This window comes from Macaca thibetana, chromosome X (assembly GCF_024542745.1).
Source record: "Macaca thibetana thibetana isolate TM-01 chromosome X, ASM2454274v1, whole genome shotgun sequence".
Lineage (NCBI taxonomy): Eukaryota > Metazoa > Chordata > Mammalia > Primates > Cercopithecidae > Macaca > Macaca thibetana.
Genome location: NC_065598.1, coordinates 106,774,809 through 106,795,314, shown reverse-complemented (window position 1 = coordinate 106,795,314; position 20,506 = coordinate 106,774,809). Strand labels below are relative to the sequence as shown.

At 38.3% G+C, this 20,506-nt stretch overlaps 1 protein-coding gene across 11 annotated transcripts in view; it reads right to left on the bottom strand.

Annotated features, from left to right (window-relative positions):
* Positions 1–272: 272 nt before the first annotated feature.
* PAK3 (p21 (RAC1) activated kinase 3) overlaps positions 273–20,506 on the bottom strand; it is a 291,282-nt gene continuing 271,048 nt past the window's right edge. For 4 of the 11 annotated variants that reach the window (XM_050776541.1, XM_050776539.1, XM_050776537.1 and 1 more), the window contains 3 exons: positions 11,004–11,141; positions 10,553–10,680; positions 7,203–7,258 (listed from right to left, as the gene is read on the bottom strand). In XM_050776541.1, the coding sequence (XP_050632498.1) occupies positions 10,582–10,680; positions 11,004–11,141 (237 nt within the window). In that variant the 3' untranslated portion in view covers positions 7,203–7,258; positions 10,553–10,581. Of the gene's footprint in view, positions 7,259–10,552; positions 10,681–11,003; positions 11,142–20,506 lie in introns of all 11 variants that reach the window. The other 7 variants (XM_050776548.1, XM_050776544.1, XM_050776547.1 and 4 more) reach the window with 4 other exon arrangements.

Genomic DNA, 20,506 nt, shown 5'->3' with positions numbered 1-20,506 from the left:
TCCTTCATCTACATTCGTGATTTGCAAGGCTTTTGACCTGCATTGAGTATACACATTCGCCTCTCTGAGCTACTCCATGTAAACATCAGATAGAGAGAGACTCTGGGTCTGAGTTATTTAGTAGCAGAATTTGCAGAGCATTTCCTGTATTGCTTACAAGGCTGAGCATTTCCGTGACTCCAGACCTATGAGACAGTGATACCCTCTAACCTGTGAAGTAGGTAAAATGGTCAATGCCAAGGGGTGGATGGGAAGGTGACAGAAGCAATAGCTCATTGATGTTTGTCATTTTTATTTGCAATACTTTAGGTCCAAGTTTCAAACTGCAATATTTTTACACTCAAGACACAGTCATGCACAATCCATATTTCAATTTTCTATTGCTTCAACCACAATTTAAAATAACAATATTGAAAACAAAAATCCTTAAAAAGATTGGATGCTGAGGTCAGAAGGATGGAACCATACCATCAGCAGGTCGACAAAAGAAATAACTTACTTAAAAATCAAACAAACAAAAAGACCATAAATACCTTTAATCCAAAGTTACAGAAGAATTTCACTACACATGGTTTACAGATAACACATTTTGACAAAAGTAATGCTCAGCCAATTGAGATACAATTCTGATAAACAATGAAAATGTGGATCCTTCTCAACTTGTTTTGTGTAGATGTTATGAGTATCATCCCAGTAGACATCACTACCCTGTGATCTGGTTCCTCTTGGCTGATGTACTGAGATTAAAAACTCAATGCATTAGTAGTTACAGGATTCTGTGAAGATCTTATCATCAATAATGAATATAGTATTTGCGGGTCCATAAAGCACACCACACACAAGAACACACATTGAACTCGAATTTTGCACTCAGGGCTGGTTGGCACTCTGCTGTAGGCAGGGAATTGGGACCATCCACTAACTAACTCCCAGTTTACCCTCTTTCCAGCAGTGTACTCATCATACAACTGGCCAATCACTGTGGGAGTTGTCATCAGAAATGCTATCTTTGGTTCCCAACAAATGAATTTGTCAACACTTCTGAATGCTAATAGCATGTAATTACTTTTTCATTTCTCTCTGCAACTTGTAAGTGTTTAGGTTCACTCTTAATAGTCTCAGCCATTAAAATGCATGGGCTCTGCTATCTTGTGCCACTTGAGAATTGAACTCTAGAAAGCCCAGCACTACTTCACAGGAAAGGAGAAGCCCAAGCACAGTTATATTCTAGCAAGTGTGACAGTGTGTTTCTGTTTTAGCAGCAAATACTGGTCACAGCTTAAGGAAAACCAGACTTTACATACAGACTGTATGGAAAATGAAAACTGGGAACAGTCAACAGAAAATGGACATTAGAACAAAAACAAAATGAAACAACTGTAAACGAATTGGAAGACTGCCACAAATTTTATCAACATCCCCTATTATTATGAACTTCATTTGCTTGATTTATTTTGTTGTTGTTGTTGAGACGGAGTTTCACTCTTGTTGCCCAGGCTGGAGTGCAATGGCATGATCTCAGCTCACTGCAACCTCCACCTCCCAGGTTCAAGCGATTCTCCCACCTCAGCCTCCCGAGTAGCTGGGATAACAGGCGCCCGCCACCACACCCAGCTAATTTTGTATTTTTAGTAGAGATGGGGTATCTCTATGTTGGTCAGGCTGGTCTCAAATTCCTGGCCTCAGGTTATCCACCTGCCTTGGCCTCCCAAAGTGCTGGGATTATAGGTGTGAGCCATCGCACCCAGCCCATTTGCTTGAATTTTAAAAATCATTTTACATACTTTTTTAATCTAACTGCAACATAAGAGACTCAGGCTTAAACATGTGATATTTGCCATCACTATAGCAGGCTGAATTTTCAAGGCAACCTACAATGCCATAGAATGTTAGACTTTTGGAAAGACCCTAAGGATTATCTAGTCCAATACACTTATTTTACAGATAAGGAAACAGCCATGGAGAGGTTAAGTGACTTGTCGAAGGTCACATGGCAATTTAGTAATAAAGCTCATATTAGACTCCAGGGCTCCTTCTTCCTAGGCTAGTATTTATTCCACTACATATGACTCTTGGGTACTAAATCTGTTGAACATTGTGCCTGCCTTACTGCTGGTATTATGGGATAGCATTTGCCTGATGGCAGCTTCTAAAGGAGACTCCGATGGCACTAAGCAGTTTCTAAAAGTTTATCTTGCAAGTTCAACCCAATTAAGTGGCAGTAAATGCTACAAGTTGTATAGAATACTTGTACACACAGGTGTACACATGGAGGTGATATCTCAGTTCCTGCATTTGCAGATTCAGTTAGACAGTGTTTAATATTAAACACATTCCCAATGCATGTTGGGTTATATTCATTTGGTCACTTAAAGGAGTGTCGATCAGAAAAGGAATGAAAAAACTAAAAGCTAACCAACAGAAAGACTATATCAAAAACAAATCTTTTATGAAAAATTCTTTCATAGGAGAAATATTTCCATTATTTCCAAGTTCCCATTTATTTCCTTCCCAGTCCACATGCAAATATATGTTCAGAATTGTATGCTGAGTTCACTTCAAATCCCAGGCCCATCAAACTGTCAGTTTACAAATGCTGAATTTCAGTCCTCTTGTTCAGAGCTCAGAGACTGGGAGATACTTGCACTACTGGTCATACCTTTGTTTAACTGAATATTAACTGCAAGTAGCTTAGATAAAGACCAAGAGATTCAACTGGGGATGGCAGGGTTAAGACTCCCCTAAGTATTTTTGTATTGAGAACGACCAGTAAAAAGCCAGTGAGTTCTCTAGGTATAGGGTCTGCTTTCAGTGAAACTAAGCAACATATCTGAGGTGACTACCTCATTATCAAAGTTCTCACCTAAAATTTCTTTGATGAGTTAGAAGGAAATTCTTCTCCTTTGGTTAGATGGTCTCCCTTACTCTTTAAAAATCACAACTACTGTATACAACCTATAAATAGGCAAAAAAAAAAAAAGCACATGGAGACCATCCCAAGTCAAAATTAATAGAACTGTAACTGAACGCCAAGAGGCAGACAGTCCTAAATATTTGTTTAATGATTTCAAAGTCAGTTTTTAATTACAAGTCATAACTTCTAATGAAATTAGTGGGACTTGCCCTATTGGTTATTAAAAGAAGAACCCTACCTGAGTGATATACAGTAAAATCCTGTTGGACAAGAACATGGTGGGAGCTGGGGATTTTATCCTTCTATTCCTCCAAAATTCAACCTGAGAGTCTGTCAAAATGTTCCAGAAAGGTAATATCTGCAACAGATGTTATCAAGGGGGCTAATATAATGGTCACCCCTCCAATCTAAAACAACCACAAAACAGACACCCGAATGCCATACCAAAGCACAGGGCAGACAGCCTGTTTTAAAGCAGAAGAGTGTGTTTGGAGTTCTAATAGTGACATCTCCCTAGCTTTAACTTATAGATAATAGTCTCCTAAGAAAGCACGTGCCATACCCAAGCGTGTGCCAACCTCAGCACCCAGGCAAGTATAAAGCCTATGGAATAATTGTAACTAGCAAATATCTGTGCCCTGCATGCTCTGGGCTCTGGCCAGAAGGCATCTGCTTCTGGCATCTTTTCTATGTGTCTATAGTTTCCCTTCTGCTGTTTATTTATTATAAAGCAATATTATAACAATATCAAATAAAATTTTAGAAAGAAAAAAATTCACATAATTCCACCACCCTAATATAACTGATTTCAATTATCTGTGTTTCCAGTCTTTGCCCATATGCATTTCTTTTTATGTAGTTGTAATCCCTGTTTATGTTATTTAAAAGTGATATTATAGAATCTCTCATAACTGGCAGCCTCATTAGAAATAAACAACCCATTGAGCAAAGGAATATAATTATTTACACGATCTTTGAGCTGAGAAATATCATTTATAGACAAACATCTCAAACTATCAAAACAGTTACACAGACAACAGGAAGCAATTTCATATTTCTTTTTCTTTTAGCAATGGAATGTGCTTCACCGGGGAGGGATAGATGTAAGGATCAGGTGGTTAAACTCAAACATTGGGGTGCACTTCACAAGCCTGAAAGAAATCTGAATAACATAAAGAATAAATACTTGAGTTAAATCTTCTTACATGGGTTGGCCATCCAGTAGCCAAAATGGAACATGGACGCACAAATATTTACAATGACACACACACGAGATCAGCAAGAACGAAGTCATTACCCAACATGGTGACTGATCTGAGGGATTGTGTCATCTGAAAATCCTCATGGGATTATGACAACGCACTGGATCCTTGCTAACAACATTAACGTTCTTTTCTTTTTTAAATAAATAATCTCTACTGTGCTTCTCACCCTTCCCTGACTTTCCCACTGCCCTATTCCTATCTCAGGATATTTTGGAATCAACATTGAAGGATGTGCCCTCGTTATCTCAGGGCACACTACCAACATTAAAGATTTGGATAGACTCACCTGTGTCAAGATGAGCTAAAAACAATCCAGGGAAAGAGAATAAACTGTTAACAATCTGGAGTTCAAGTTGCTCAATTGTACCAAATGTGAATCCTTCAGCATCATTGTGGCACGAGAAACAGCTTCTTTCTAATACTTATTAGAAATATACATAACTCTCCAATACAGGGAAGGGGCTTTAGAAGCTGTTCTCATTTGAAAATTTACATAAATACACATTTATAAAAGTAATCCCTCCTGGGATATATTATTATCAAATCTTGGTACAAAGTGGTAGGAAAGAAGTACCTGGCTCCTCGTTGTTAATATGCTGAACTGAAAGCGTAAGAGAGAAGCCATTTCTCTGCCTACAGTAATCTGAAGGGTCACTGCTCCAAGGTCTCCAAAATAACAACAAAAAAGGCCTTCTCAACATGTAAGGGATGCTAACTGATGAATAGGGCTTCCTAACCAGGTTTTGGGCTCTCTCCACTGGCAGGACACAGTCACCAATGTACCAATGTACTGATTTTTATTTGCATCCCAGGATTTCATTGAATTTCCCAGCACTATGAGTGAAAATTTTTTTAAGTCCTTATTTTTAAATGAAATCAAAATTAAGGCCTCTCTCTCTCATTAGAGCAGTGTGGCATTAAAATTACAAGCCCAGATTCCTTTTTGCAAAGTATAACATAGTATGCTTCAAATTAATATTACCACTTCATTTTCTTTTCACAATTATTGTTTTATCCCACTGTGGTCTTTTTCAAGGGGAGGAGGTCAAGTCTCTCCCAAATTTTACAGTCAAAGAAAACAATAGGGAAAACAGGAAATACACCAGTGGGGTCATCTCCTAAACATAAACACGTACACTATATAGTTTGCTGAAACTCGAAAGAAAGTGCTTTCATTTTAAGATGTGGATACATGGATGGTTAGATGGATGGATGTACCTTGGCAAAGAAGGAGAGAGGTCTATGTAACTGATCTCTTTCCCCTTCTTGCTGAATGTACATAGGTTCTGTTTAGATTTTTTGTATACTACAAATTAAGAAGCCTTCTATAACACAAATTGTTAGTTTTTCAAAGGCTTAGAGAAACAATTTACAAAATTGTCAGTACGCTCAAAAGAGAGGCATATCCTTTTCTATACAGACACCCTCCAGATACTTTTCTACTCTCAGAAGATTCAGAAAGTGCCAACTGTTGAATTTTTAATAAATAGATATATGGTGAAATAATAGTCAAATTTTGTTATTTTCCCCAAGCCATATAAGGAATTCTGTTGGACTAACATTTCTTGGGATATTATTGTAAGTTAAAATTATTTTCTACTGGAGAGAATTTCAAGACTTTTATGAATATGCTTTTGATATTCAAAAGCCCAAAGGACTAAGTATGAACACACCATATTCCGAAACAGAAATAGGTGATACATAGGGAAAATGGGAACAAGTACTTAGAGCCAAATATTGATTGGGATGTAGCCTTCACTGACCTCCCACTTCCTGCAGAGTTGACTGTTTATTATATCACCTTTCTCCAGATCTTTAAAAAACTTTTTTAAACATTATAAATTGTCAAAATAAATAATTTGTATCATAAGTAAATGATGGTTAATGAATCTATTTCCTCCTGGTATGCCTATTTTACAGTGCATATGTTTCATAAGCACAAGAGAGGATTAATTTAGGTATCATTATCTTTGTTTACTTAATATCAGACAAAGATGTCAGTATTCTACATTTATCTGGTTTTGGCTCTCAGAGAAAGTCCCATCTTTGTTTAAATGTGGTTTCTCCTATGAGGATTTCCTAGGTTCAGAACCAGAACTCACCTAGCAGGGTGTCACAGTTTCAGTGTGTCCTCTTTCAGGTATTAAGGAGATTAACAACCTGGTTTACTCAACTATCTTTTAAGCATCATTGTGAAAATGTGACAGGATTTCACCATTTGAGCTTTATTTAGATATACACTTTTTAAAAAGCCCTTCCTGAACACACATATTCCTCTCCACTTTTGGAAAATGTCTTAAAAGAAACCTTTTCCAATACAAATGCAGAAAAATAGGTACACAAACCAAGCCACCACTATAGAAGAAGAATAAAAAATTGCAACTCTATTAGGGCATGGAATTCCACATGTTCACACAGTACTTGCTCTGGTATTTTTTTTTGTTTGTTTATTTTTGTTTTGTTTTTGTTTTTGTTTTTTTGCCTTGCTTTTTTTGCTTTCTTTTTTTTAGAAAAACATTTTGACATCTTTTTTTTTTTTTTTTTTTTCTGGACATCTAATGACAATGCAAGTGAAAAACATCACATTGGGTAAGGAGTTTTGAAGGAGGTTTGAATGCAAGAGGGACTACTCTCTAACTTAAAAACAAACACAACACTATGAAGAGGGAGTGTGCATCTTTGAGAAACCTTTTTCTTCAAAGTGAGTGCACAAAATGAGGGGATTCACTACTGGCTCTTTCGCTTCACGGTGGAAGTGACCACTTTATGGTCACTTCAACATTGCTGCCCTGTTTGGGCTGCGATTCAGGCTTACAAATAAATTACATAATCTGAGGGAGTAGGAAAAAGGCTTATAAGAAGTTTCTATTCATTTGAAAGGTAAAGAACCCCCACCCCATTTGACTGTCTTTTCTTCCATCTTTCCTGCAGCAGAGTTTTATTTCAGTCTTACTCATGAGGGAGATGGTGAGGTGTAAGGCTTGCAGTCTTAGCGGCTGCTGTTTTTAATCGCTTCCTTTGCAGCGATAATCAGAGGAGTCAGGCTGGAGAGAGGCTTGGCTAATTTTAAAAATGGATGCTGTAAAAGGAAGGAAAAAGAGGAATTATTGGAATTCTTTCCTCCAACAAGTACACTACTTTACATTTTCAAGCAGCCCTTTTTAATTAAGATATATTTTGAATACTCAATTAAATATCATTTAATTAAAAACGGTGCCAGCTTTTGTCCTTCAGATGTTTTTGTACTTCAATGTCATGAAATCCTCTGGAAGCTGACTGGCAGAGTGAGAAACTCTGAGGGACCTTATAAAATCTCACTGTGTTTGCAACAGTCTGACTCTCTGATTTTCCTAAACTGAAAAATTTATCTAGAGAAGCTGTCATGCTTGGAAAAAGTGTATTTAGTTAACTACTAAACAACTTTATACAGAAACCAGTGGCTTACTAACTGCTAAACTCAACAGCCGTGCTTCTACCATTTCTCTTTTGGCCCCTCTGCAGTACTTAATAAAAGTGAATATCCCTTCCTTCTTTGAATTTTATTTTTTAATTTTTTGCCTTAGAAGCATGTGACATTCTACCATATTCGGTCTCTTCCATGCGCATGTGCACTGAATATTCCAGCTCCATTTTCTTCCCTGGTTTCATTCCTCCTCCTACCTCCTACTCATGAGAACTTGGCTGCCATCTCTTCTTTTTTTTAATTTAATTTCTTACAGATCTCATTCTCTTTCATGGTTTCAACCCACCATCAGCTTTATGGAGATGACTCCTAAATCCACAGTGTGTGACCTGATCTCTTTCCTGAACTCTGGTCCTAGTTTTCCTGCTGGATATTTCCTATGGGATGTTCTTCCGTCACCTTAAATTCAACATTTAAAAAGTTATGTTACAGTCTCACAAGCAGGGCAATCTTGTGTAATGTAAGCTACAGGGGCTTTGGAGTCAGAGCACTTAGGTTAAATCCTCATCTCTGTTTATTAAAATGGTTAAATGAGGTAAGTGGCAGTCCCTTGTAAGTTACATAGGGTCAAGAAATGTTAGCTATTATACTGTCTTCCATCACTTGCCTTCTTGCTGAATGCTGCCATTGACTTGATAGCCTGAAGTCACTTTTGTCTTCCTCTTATGTTCTAAATGCAATAAGCTACCGGGTACTCTCTTCTCAACGTCTCTTACATTTATCTCTTGCTTATTATTATTATTGTTTTTGAGATGGAGTCTCGCTCTGTTGCCCAGGCTGGAGTGCAGTGGCATGTCTCAGCTCACTGCAACCTCCGCCTCCCAGGTTCAAGTGATTCTCCTGCCTCAGCCTCCTGAGTAGCTAGGATCACAGACGCATGCCACCACACCTGGCTAATTTTTGTATTTTTAGTAGAAACAGTGTTTCACCATGTTGATCAGGCTGGTCTCGAACTCCTGACCTCAGGTGATCCACCTGCCTCGGCCTTCCAAAGTGTTAGGATTATAGGCATGAGCAATCACGTCTGGCCATCTCTTGCTTTTTCTAATTCAGTCCTAATCATCTTAATCCCAAACCATAACTCCTCCTTGGTCTCCCTGTCTCCATTTTTTTCTTGTTGCTAATTCTTACCACATACTACCAGATTAATCTTCCTAAACAAAGTTGTCATCATGCTGTCCCTCAGACATCTTCAGTGTTTCCCCACTGCCTACAGCCCCAACTCTTAAGCCTGGTGTTCAAGGCCCACCACAGGATTATCTCCTGCAGCTTCTTTACTTGAACTCTTTATTTCAGCCACACTTTCTAGGTTCTGTTCCTATAGACCTTGCCCGTATGTCTTTGGTTAAACCCTAATACTTCCTTCCATTTGAAATCCCTTCCCTTATTTTCTTCAACTTATCTAAAACTGATCACTTCTTCAAGGCCCAGCAGACCTCTTTCCTGTTTGCAGACATTTTCTGATCACCCCTAGCTTACGGAAGTATTTCTCTAATCAATCATGTCATTTACTATTTGAACAGTTCTTTGGGTTGAATGAGTCTCTAAACAGCTTTGCATTATATTTTCATGTACCCAAGAAGGTTGTGAACGTCTTAAATGGAGGAATCATGCCTTTTAATAGGTTTGTATACTGCACTTATGCTTTACAAATGGAAGTTGCTCAATAAATATCAATTGATGGACAGAGAATTGTCTTAGGTCATACAGAAAGACACACAAATATTCAAGACCTGTGTCTTTTCTCCAGCCTTCCAGTGGGGTGAATGTCATGCATCTCTCGCCTTTCTAATCTTGGAAATGGCAATAATAGGCTAGAGTCAGAGAATGGAGTTGCATGGACTCAAAGAGAAATACGGGCTGTTGCTTACATGTATAAAATGAAAAGATGCAATAAACTATTCAATTTAGACTCAAAATACAGTTTTGCATCAGTTATCTGACTGGTTCATATAAAAGAATTGTTGGGGAATGAATTAACTAGATAATTGATTTAATGATCTATTTAGCTGGACAGTCACATTTATCTGGATAGCCAGTTGAAGATAACTTACATCTTCAATTATCTTTACAAGAAAACATAAGAGGAATGTGTATCAGAATGTGTATGTGGAGTGGTGGGAGGGCTAAAAAGATATAAAAATGATATACTCAAAAGTTGACTTTCATCTGTAATTTGAGGCTGGATTAATTAGAGGGTTAACAAAGGGCCATTCCAGATTTGACATTTTAGGGCCTTATGATAACCTGTGAAATGCTTGCAGGTAGCAGAAAAGAAAAGATGTAGTCTCTTCAGTTTCTCCAAAAAGGTCTATTCCAGGTATGATCTGAGTTAGGGTGGGATATTTTTTTGTCTGGGCATGGCGCTGTCTCTGGAGGGAGTTCAGAAACAACAGGAACAGGTTTTTCTTTCAGGGGGTAGGCTAGAACAGACAATCTGTGGTTAACGCGCTGTATAACCAAGTGTTGCACCTTCTGTTTAATTGGCTTATGTGTTCAAAATCACAAAGAAAAATAGCAGTCATTGTTCTTAGATGTTAAATGTCTTCATACATGTCCCTGAGAAACACTCCCCAGCAGTGAAGCTATGTGTATTATCCTGGGCACGTACTGCTTTATCAAATAAAGACATATTTTTATCTAAATTGGTTTGTGTGTGATGTATGGTAGAAAGTCAGACAATTCAGGGCTCATATCCCAGCTCTGCCATTCAAGAGCTGTGAGCCTCAACTTTTACATCTATAAAATGGGATAATAATGCCTACCCTATAGAGTTGTTATAAAAATGAAATAATTTATTGAAAGAATTTGGTACATAGTAAGTATTATTTCTCATCATATATATTAATCCCTGAGAGCCATGAAAAGGACAAATGGTTACAGAGGCACTCACCACTGGATGGTACTCACCCAGGCAAGCAGGTGCCTGCCAATTGGCATCACAAGCAAAGGGGCTTTGACCAGTAAAGCATTAGAGTAGCAAATGCCATGGAAATAATTGCATAGTTATGTAGAGAATTACCTCCGGCCAAGAACACCTGCATACAACATCCAGGGGCACAAGTAAAGTTTAGAACAAAACACCAACACCAGAGGGTCACATTGCTTTTTTTTCCTTGCAAAATAAGACTCCAGGAAGAACAAAAGAGATTTACGGATTACACTGCCAACTTCTCAGAAGAAAGGCAACATGTCAATCAATCATGTATTAGATGCATGCCTATAGTTATGTGCCTGTGGTCTAAAATAAAATGGTAATAGCCTAACTCTAGACATCTCTTGACAGAGCTCTCTGTCACACATTGAGATGGAAAAGCTGAGTATAATGCCTCTCTTTGTAATTGTCCTATTTTATTTTCACCTGCAAAAGCTCCTTGGCAGATCCTCGCCTATCGACATCCATCTCAAGACAGCGATTTAAAAAGTCACGGAATACAGCCGACAGTCTCTCAGGATTCTGGAGCTCTGGGGTTCCATTAGTGGCTATCAGATACAATGCCTGTAGAAAAAAATAGAAAAATCCATTCGGCACATACATATTAAAATCATGGGTTGGCACAGAAGGCAAAAATCCAGTTTCTTCTGGTTTACATTCTGGGTCTTAATAATTCCACTTTAGAGAATGACACATATCTTTCAAAGCTTCTATAACATTTAGAAATGATTAATATTGGCAGTAACTGACGTGACAGTAAAGTGTCCTACCTCCAAAAACTTAAAAATAAGGTTATATTGTTGTCCTCCGAGAGTTAAGCCAGAAAAAATCCACATATAATGAATATGTGATTAAGTACCTAGAAAATTAAACCAAAGGATTGCCTGTAAATCTATTTATCTAAAGACTTGGAGAATACACATACATCCATTCATTTTGACCTGAGTATAACTTTGGGGAAGTGCAATGGAAAGGTAATTGTGATTTACTAAGTGCTTATCTTGCTTGAAGAATGTTTGTGAATAGATGTAGAATGAAGAGAGTACATTACAGAATTAGGGAAGTACAAGGAACCAGAAGATGCCAGTGCCTGGATGAGAGAGGCAAGCTGTGGGGCCCAAGAACTCAAATACTTTTACCCTGGGGCAGCTGTATCCCTATTGATTTTAATTAGATTTCCCATGAAGGTACACCTACAATGAGAGGAAATATGAGAAAAATTGACAATAGTAGTCTTGGCACCTGACAATTATGGTAAAATAATAAGTTGCTAATAATCGTATATTTCTCTGAGAGCTTTGTAGTATAAGGCCACCACTAAGAGATGTCAAGTCATGATGTCCTGAGAGAATCAAGGTCTCTAGTCTTCCAATCAGAGAGCTGAACTCAGGACTATGATTAATTCACAAAGGTAAACCCATCTTTTTTTTTTTTTTTTTTTTTTTTTTTTTTTTTTGAGACGGAGTCTTGCTCTGTTGCCCAGGCTGGAGTGCAGTGGCATGATCTCACTTCACTGCAACCTCCACCTCCTGGGTTCAAGTGATTCTCCCACCTCAGCCTCTGCAGTAGCTGGGATTACAGGCATGCATCACCATGTTAGTAGAGATGGGGTTTCAGCATGTTGACAAGGCTGGTCTTGAACTCCTGAACTTAAATAATCCACCCACCTTGGTCTCCCAAAGTGCTGGGATTACAGGTGCGAGCCACTGCGCCCAGCTGAAGGTTCTTGATACAAGAAAGCTGGCCATTACTGATGCCTCCTTTCAGCAAACAATTCAAGAGCATTTAGTATGTACCAGATAGTTTATTAGACACTGGAGAGCTAAGGATGAATAAGACAGTGATCTTGCTTTGAAGAATCACGCAATTTAGTGAGGGAGAGAGACATATATAGAGCGCGACTGTACAGTGGACCAAGAGCTAATTGAGGAAACTAGAAAGCACTAAGTAAATACAAGGATGAAGTAGTTCACACCAGAGCTCAGAGAAAGCTTCACGGAAGAGGCTAACATTTTAAAAGGGTATTGAAGAATAAGTAGGAGTTTGCCTGCAGGTACTGCCAGGGTTTTACCAGCCCATGCAACAAACCCCCTAACTCTTATGAAAACATGTTCCCTCCTGAACTTGCCTGGGTTTTGCAGCAAATTATCATCCCCTTTCTCCTTTCTCTACTCTAGCTTCTGTTATTATTATTATAGGTATTTCTATAAAAGTCCTTTTGCAGGCCAGTTTTCATCAGCTCTTGAAGACATCTCTTCTTTTTAGTAACTCCTACAGATGTACTTTAGAAAGGGTCAGGAACAACCGTTTAATCTAGTGACTGCCAACTTTACAGCATGCATCAGAATCATCCAGAGGGTTTGTTAAAACACAGGTTTCTGAGCCACCCCAAGAGTTTCAGTAAATATGGGCAGGGGCCCAAGAATTTGCGTTCGTATTAGTGTCCTGTTCATGTTGAAGCTGCTGGTTCCAGGACAACACTTTAAGAACAACTGGTTTAATCCACCCAAGTAATTAAGCAATGGGCTAAACTAGAGGGTCCCAGACTTGTCTTGCACATTAGAATCACTTGGGGAGAGTTAGAAAATCCCCATGCACAGTTCTCACTCCCAGAAAAATTAAGTAAAAACCTCTGGGAACAGAACCTAGGCGCCAATATTTTTAAGCTCTCCAGGTGATTCCAATTTACAGCCAACAATGAGAATCCCTGGCTGAGAACCTGAAGCCCACTTCACACATAATAACTTAGAATCTCCGCATCATATGTACACCAAACGTAAGAGCCACAGAATTCCATAGGAGATTGTCTTGCATAGCAATGTGTGAGAACTACAATGCCATGTGCTTCTCTACAGTGCATGGAAACTTTTGGCTTTTCCTCCTAGTACTAAAAAACCCATATGTGAATACATCCCTCACCCCTACGAAATGTACATCTTCCTTTCCCCCAACTCTCATCCCTTTGTAATTTTCAATACCTCCACTGATGAACAGGAAATGCAGGTGGCAGCTATTAGGACTCCCATGCCAAAATACAAGTCAGTGACAAATCCAGTTTTGACTAAAAGGAGATGGGATGCTTTTAGAAAATCACTGATTGGGCTAAAATCGAATAGTGCAGAATCATAGCAGATATAGTCAATTAAGTTCAAACTGTTTTTGTTCTTGGATGATTAGTGCTTGAAGCACTTGTCCTCTCAAACATCTTTATTCCTTTATTAAAAGAAAATCAGTTGCTACAAATTGCATTCCCTGCCTCCTCCTAAAACTCTTTTATTTCAGCTGGCTACAACTTCCCCAAAGTCACTGTTCTTGCTTTTTTGCTTGCTCTGTAGCCAAGCCCAGACCTAAGCAAGCACGTCTCTTTCTTCCTTTCCCAGATTCGTTTTCACTCTCTGTAGATCTGTATTCATGCTATACTGTCTCATTTTCTCACTTTACTTTCACCATTCTTAGCTTAATACATTCTATTCCACATAATTTTCTTCCTTAAAAGTACATACACATCTTCTCTACCCGAGTCCTTCTCATCTCTCTTCAATCTATGCATAATTACCTAAGGAAATACTTGGCCCTTTTTCCATTCCATTTATGAATCCAAAAAAATGACCTTAATCATAGTCGTTATGCCTGAGTAGTGCTAGTGAAATAGTACATCAAGGGAGAAGAAAGCCCTGTAATTTGAAGGAAAATCTGAAGTAATGAAGAGCCAGTGCTACGAACCTCTACAGTACTTCAAAGAACCGTTATGTCCTCCTCAGAACTTCGACAAAAAGGTCTGGCTGTAGTTTTTGTTAGGGGGTGGGTCTGATAGGGGGTGGGTTTGTTAGGGGGTGGGTAGGAGGTTTTGATTGGTGGTCTAACAGCAGACTCCTGCCCCGGTTGATTAAGTGTTGATCTTCTGCTTATACTCCCTCATCCCTAAACAAGGTATCAAATGCAAGGCTGCCGTTTGCTCAACAATATATCATAAATATTTTTTGACGTTTTAAAAATTCTTCATAAATATCATTTTAAGAGCTGCATAATAGTTCATCATGTCGATGCACCATAATTACTATTGGTGAACTGATTTAAAAATGCATGCAGTAAGAAAAAGGCTGAAATACACCAATTTGTGAACACTGGTCCTCTCTGGATGGTAGGATTGTTGGTGACTTAATTTTTGAAATACATTTTTTAATTTTCCAAATTTTCTACAATGAACACAGTTGCTTTTATTATTTTAAAAACTCCAAAACATTATTTAGAAATACAGTTAAAAAGCTGCAGTGTCCAATTTACAAAAAAATCCCCATCTATTTCTCTTTGTCTTCCTAGGATTAAACCTGCTTTTCATCAAGCCCTACCCTTTGAGGGAAACAAAAACCCAGACTATTTCTTTTGCAACTATTGTTTTCATTTTAATTGCAACAGTATTATTTCAAACTAATTTCCATTGCAAAAATCCACACTTTCAGTTATATATGGGCTAAACTGGCTTTTGTGGACTGGCCTGGGAACCTAATCACTATGTATAATGCCACTTCTATGGGAAAATGCACTCTGAGGTCCAAATAATTAACTTAAAAATGTGCCTTTGGAACATATCCTGTGAGTAAGCTGAGGACTCTCTTAGTAAAAAAAAGAAAATTGCTATCCACTACCCTGCTAATGAGAGACAAATACAGTTGTAGCCAATACAACAATGACAACAAAAAGGGTTTTACTAGCAAAGTCAAGTATTAGATGAAGAAAGATGAAGGACAATTGTTCTAGGCATGAGTGATAACATGTTGGTTTTATCTGAGCTAATGAAAACTCAAAGAAAATAAAGTGGCTATTAGAAATTAGACTAGAGATTTCCCATATACTAGTTGGTTGCTTCTAATGTTAAGTAAGAAACCATATAATCATCTTTCCCCCCTTCTTCCTCACCCAGCAATCTTCCCCTCTCCCCACCCTTACTATAAATAGTCCACCAGGTTTTGTTAATGCAACCTTTAGAAATGTCTTTCATACCCATTCACTTCTCTCTATCCCTATTGTCTTTGCTTAAAGTCAGGCTTCTTTCAGATGGTTCCAAGGTTATGATAACCTCCTAACCATTTTTCCATTATTCAAGCCTTTTTATTCTTCCATCCATCCTCCTTAACGATCTTATCTCATCACAGTTCTCCTCATGTAATTCACTTCCTGCTTTAAAATATTTTGTCACTCCCCATGGTCCACAGATGTGGTTTTCAAACTATGCTCCCCAAAATTCCTAAGAGCAGTTAAGAGGGAAAAGAAGAGGGAGAGAGAGAGGAAGAGAGATTCTAGGACCCTCCCCAACACACATTTTCTTTTTCCTTTTCCTTTTTCTTTTTTTTTTTTTGACAGAGTCTTGCTCTGTTGCCAGGCTGGAGTGTAATGGTATGATCATGGCTCACTGCAATCTCCACCTCCTGGGTTCAAACGATTCTCCTGCCTCAGCCTCCCGAGTAGCTGGGATTACAGGTGCCCACCACCACACCCAGCTAATTTTTGTATTTTTAGTAGAGATGGGGTTTCACCTTGTTCGCCAGGATGGTCTTGACCTCCTGACTTTGTGATCCACCTGCCTTGGCATCCCAAAGTGCCGGTCGTAAGCCACCGCTTCCAGCCCACAAACCTTTTTCAATCAGAAAATTTGTGTGTTTTTCTCCATTTATTTGTGCTTCCAAGCAAGGATTCACTGGAATCAGAGGATCATTATTGTTGTTTGAAAACTACTGATTCACAGGACATAATAAAGATTCCTTAGGCAGTCCTGTATGATTTGCCCCCTGCCCACCTTTCCAGTTCCAGTTTCCATCTGTACTCTTCTCACCCTAGGGCGCTTCTCCCAACTCCTCTCCTGCCCCGCCACACACATACACACTGGCTGAAGCTCACATACTACTCACACCAATTTGTTCATCATTCCCTGAATAGGAAATGCCTTTCATTGCTGCCTAAAATGCTATCCTCATTTCCCTTAAGTACCTGATAAACTTGCTTTTCAAGCACTGGTTAAAATGCCATCTCTTCTTTAAAGTCTTCTCCACCTCTCCCAGGTAGGTAAACATGGTGACCAAACACTCTGGTTTTCTGGGGACTATCCTGGGTTTTGGTATTTGAGGTTTTGTGTCCCTCAATCTCAAGCAAACAAGGGTAGTTCCATGGTCACCCGGCAGATGGAGTTAGCCATTTCCTTCTTTGAACTCTAATAGTGCATGTTTATATGTCTATTTTTACATCGTATTATGTATGAGCACTTGTTATTTGTTTACAGGTCTGTCTTCCTTCCTAGATTGTGAGCCCATGGAAGGTAGGAGCTGTGTTATAACCAACCGTGGATTTTGTGACAACTTGCTCAAAATACGTGCTCAATAAATGTTTTTGTTACTGAACGAAATAGCCAAAATGTATAAATTTAACTGAGCTGAGACTATGACAGACTTATATACATAAGTATTAAGGCTCAGAACCTAAAAGTGACCTATTAAAGTCTAAGAAGATATGCAGAAAATGAAAAATGGCACCTTTTCTGAGCTGAACAGGCCTGGCATATAATAACTTCTGATGACCCCACTGTTCAGTGTGGGAGAAGGAAGAGAGCTGTATGAATAGCATATGTAAGGAGATGTCATCATCAAAGGGAGGGAAAACTGGAAAAAGATGACTAAAACATGGCCAATGCAGAAAGACCCATAGAGAAAGGGAAGAAAACAAGTGTTCTCTGGAACTTGAAACATAGTTCAGAAACTTATTTTCTCTGACTGTTCTTGAACAGAAAAGGTACTCTTGATTAATCTGTTAGATCATTTAACAAGATCTGTTTTCTTCCTGAGGTGAGGCAATATAGGCCCCATAACCTACGGACCTTATTTATAATGTTAGAAATACAACCTTTGGCCAGAAAAATGGTGGCTTTCTTCCTTGTGATATACGTATTACCTAGAAGTTTCTGATGTTCTCAAATTCTTCATAATAACTCTAAATATCTTGGTAATAACACACAAACATCAAAGTTTTCACTGACACTGATGTGCAACTGAATTTACCTAAGTACTAAGAGAAAACTTTAAGTTTAAGTGATAATTCAATTTACTATATTAACAATTTCCTCAATTAAAAAAAGATCAAAGCAGTCATCATAGAAGTTACCACATTTCTCCAAAGAAGTCTCCACACAATCCATATGTACTCAATAAACTGTTATTAAGGCAGTTTTGTAACAGGATTAACCACTTAATTAAAAAGCTCTAGTTTGTGACTTCAGTTCATTACAACAGTTTATAAAGTTTAAGTTAAGAAATTAGAAAACAAACCAGGGGATTTACATGGAAACATGTTAGCAACCATGAGGGGCCCCAGCACCAATATAAAGACTCACTTTACAAAGAGGATAGGGTTCTGTACAGACATTTCTTTGTAGGCTGAATATTTGAGACGCAAAACACATTTTACCATGGAAATCATATTATGTATGGTGAGAGGGCTCCAGTCCAGCCCTAAAAGTCGACTTAACATACAATGCAACTGAACTATAAGAGAGCTATTCATTGATATCTTGATATCTGTATAAATATTATATCCATGGGAAGTATTAATAGATAACTTTTACTGAATGATTATTATTAGCTTGTGCAATTCACAAATAAACCCTGAAGTTTATTTTAGACTGTTTATAATAAATTCTATTTTGATCTCTAATTGAGAAGCAACTGAGGCTTGTGGAGATAAGAAGAACTTGCCCAATGTCACAAAACTAGTATTTGAATCCAGGGAGTATGAATCCAGAGTTCATGCTCTTGACCACCGCACAATACCACGTCTCACTGTTCCCAGTCTCTGGGATGGGAGTGCTCCTAGAAAAAGCAGACAAGGGCTCTTCAAGGAGTGAAGCACACTGTATATAAACTACTGGTTTAATTGATCCACCTCTGCCTCTACAGAAGAAATGGGTCAATCATTCTCTACCTGTTTGGAAATGGGGAACAAAGGGCAGGTACCCACTCAGAGAGGTAGAGGGGCTTCATACAGTATTGTATATTGCCCAGTGTCTAGTACACACACACACACACACACACACACACACACAAGTCATACCTCGGTATCTACGGGGGATTGGTTCCAGGAACCCCTTTAGATACCAACATCTATGGATGCTCAAGTTCCTCATATAAAACCTATGCACAGCCTCCCCTATACTTTAAATCATCTCTGGATTGTTTATGATACCTAATACAATGTAAATGCCACGTAAATACAGTCATGCATTCTGAGAAATGCATCATTAGGCAATTTCGTCGTTTTGTGAACATCATAGAGTGTACTTACACAAACCTAGATTGAATAGCCTACTACACACCTAGGCTATATGGTACAACCTATTGCTCCTAGGTTGTAAATCTGTACAGCATGTGATTGTACTGAATACTGTAGATGACTAGTGCAGTGTGTTTAAGTAAGTCTTTGTGTATCGAAAAATAGAAAAAAGTACAGTAAAAATATGTTATAAAAGATAAAAATTGGTACACCTGTGTAGGGCACTCACTATGAATGGAGCTTCCAGGACTAGAAGTTGCTCAGGGTGAGTCACTGAGTGACTAGTGAGTGAATGTGAAAGCCTAGGACATTACTATACACTGCCATAGGCTTTATAAATACTGTACACTTAGGCTACACTAAATTTATTTAAATTTTTTTCTTTGATAATAAATTAGCTTGCTGTAACTTTTTAAATTTATAAACTTATTTTTTCAGCGTTTTGACTCCTTCGTAACAGTTTAAAACACATTGTACAGCTGTACAAAAATATTTTCTTTTTAATATCCTTATCCTATAAACTATAAACATTTCCTATCTTAAAAATGTTTTCCTTTTTTCATTTTAAACTTTTTCGTTAAAAACTAAAACACAAACAGGCTGGGCATGGTGGTTCACGCCTGTCATCCCAGCACTTTGGGAGCTGAGGCAGGCAGATCACCTGAGGTCAGGAGTTCGAGACCAGCCTGGGCAACACGGTGAAACCTCGTCTTTACTACAAATACAAAAATTAGCTGAGTGTGGTGGCAGGCACCTGCAATCTCAGCTACTCGGGAGGCTGGGACATGAGAATCGCTTGAAACCGGGGGGGCAGAGGTTGCAGTGAGCCGAGATGGCACAACTGTACTCCAGCCTGGGCAGCAAAGTGAGACTCTGTCTCAAAACAAAACCTCCCCAAAAACTAAGAAACAAAGACACATTAACCTAGGCCTAGACAGGGTCAGGATTATCAATACCACTGTTGTCCCCTCTCCATATCTTGTCCAACTGGAATGACTTTAGGGGCAATAACTTGCATGGAGCTGTCACCTCCTAGGATAACAATACCTTGCTTGCAAATACCTCCTGAAGGACCTGCCTGAGGCTCTTCTTGAGGAGTAGGTTTGTTTATACCCTCATCACTACAAACACGTGAGTAATGCATTGAATTAGGACATCATGACATCACTAGGTGACAGAAATTTTTCAGCTCCATTATAATCTTATGGGACCACCACTGTATATTCAGTCCATCATTAACCAAAACATTGTTACGTAGCCCATGACTGTAGTCATCATACTGCATTGTTTTGGGAATAACTACAAGAAAAAGTCTGTACATGTTTAGTACAATGAAACCATCATTTAAAAAAATACTTTTGATTTGTGGTTGGTTGAATCCATGGATTTCACACCCGTGGATCAGAGGGTCAACTGTGTGTGTGTATATATATGTGTGTGTGTATGTGTATATGTATATGTGTATATACACACACACATACGTACACACCCATATAAGTATGTATATATACATGCATATATATAAAAATATATGTATATACACACATATATGTATATGTATATATATACACACATATATGTATACATAGATCTGTCTATCTATATTGAAGGTTTAT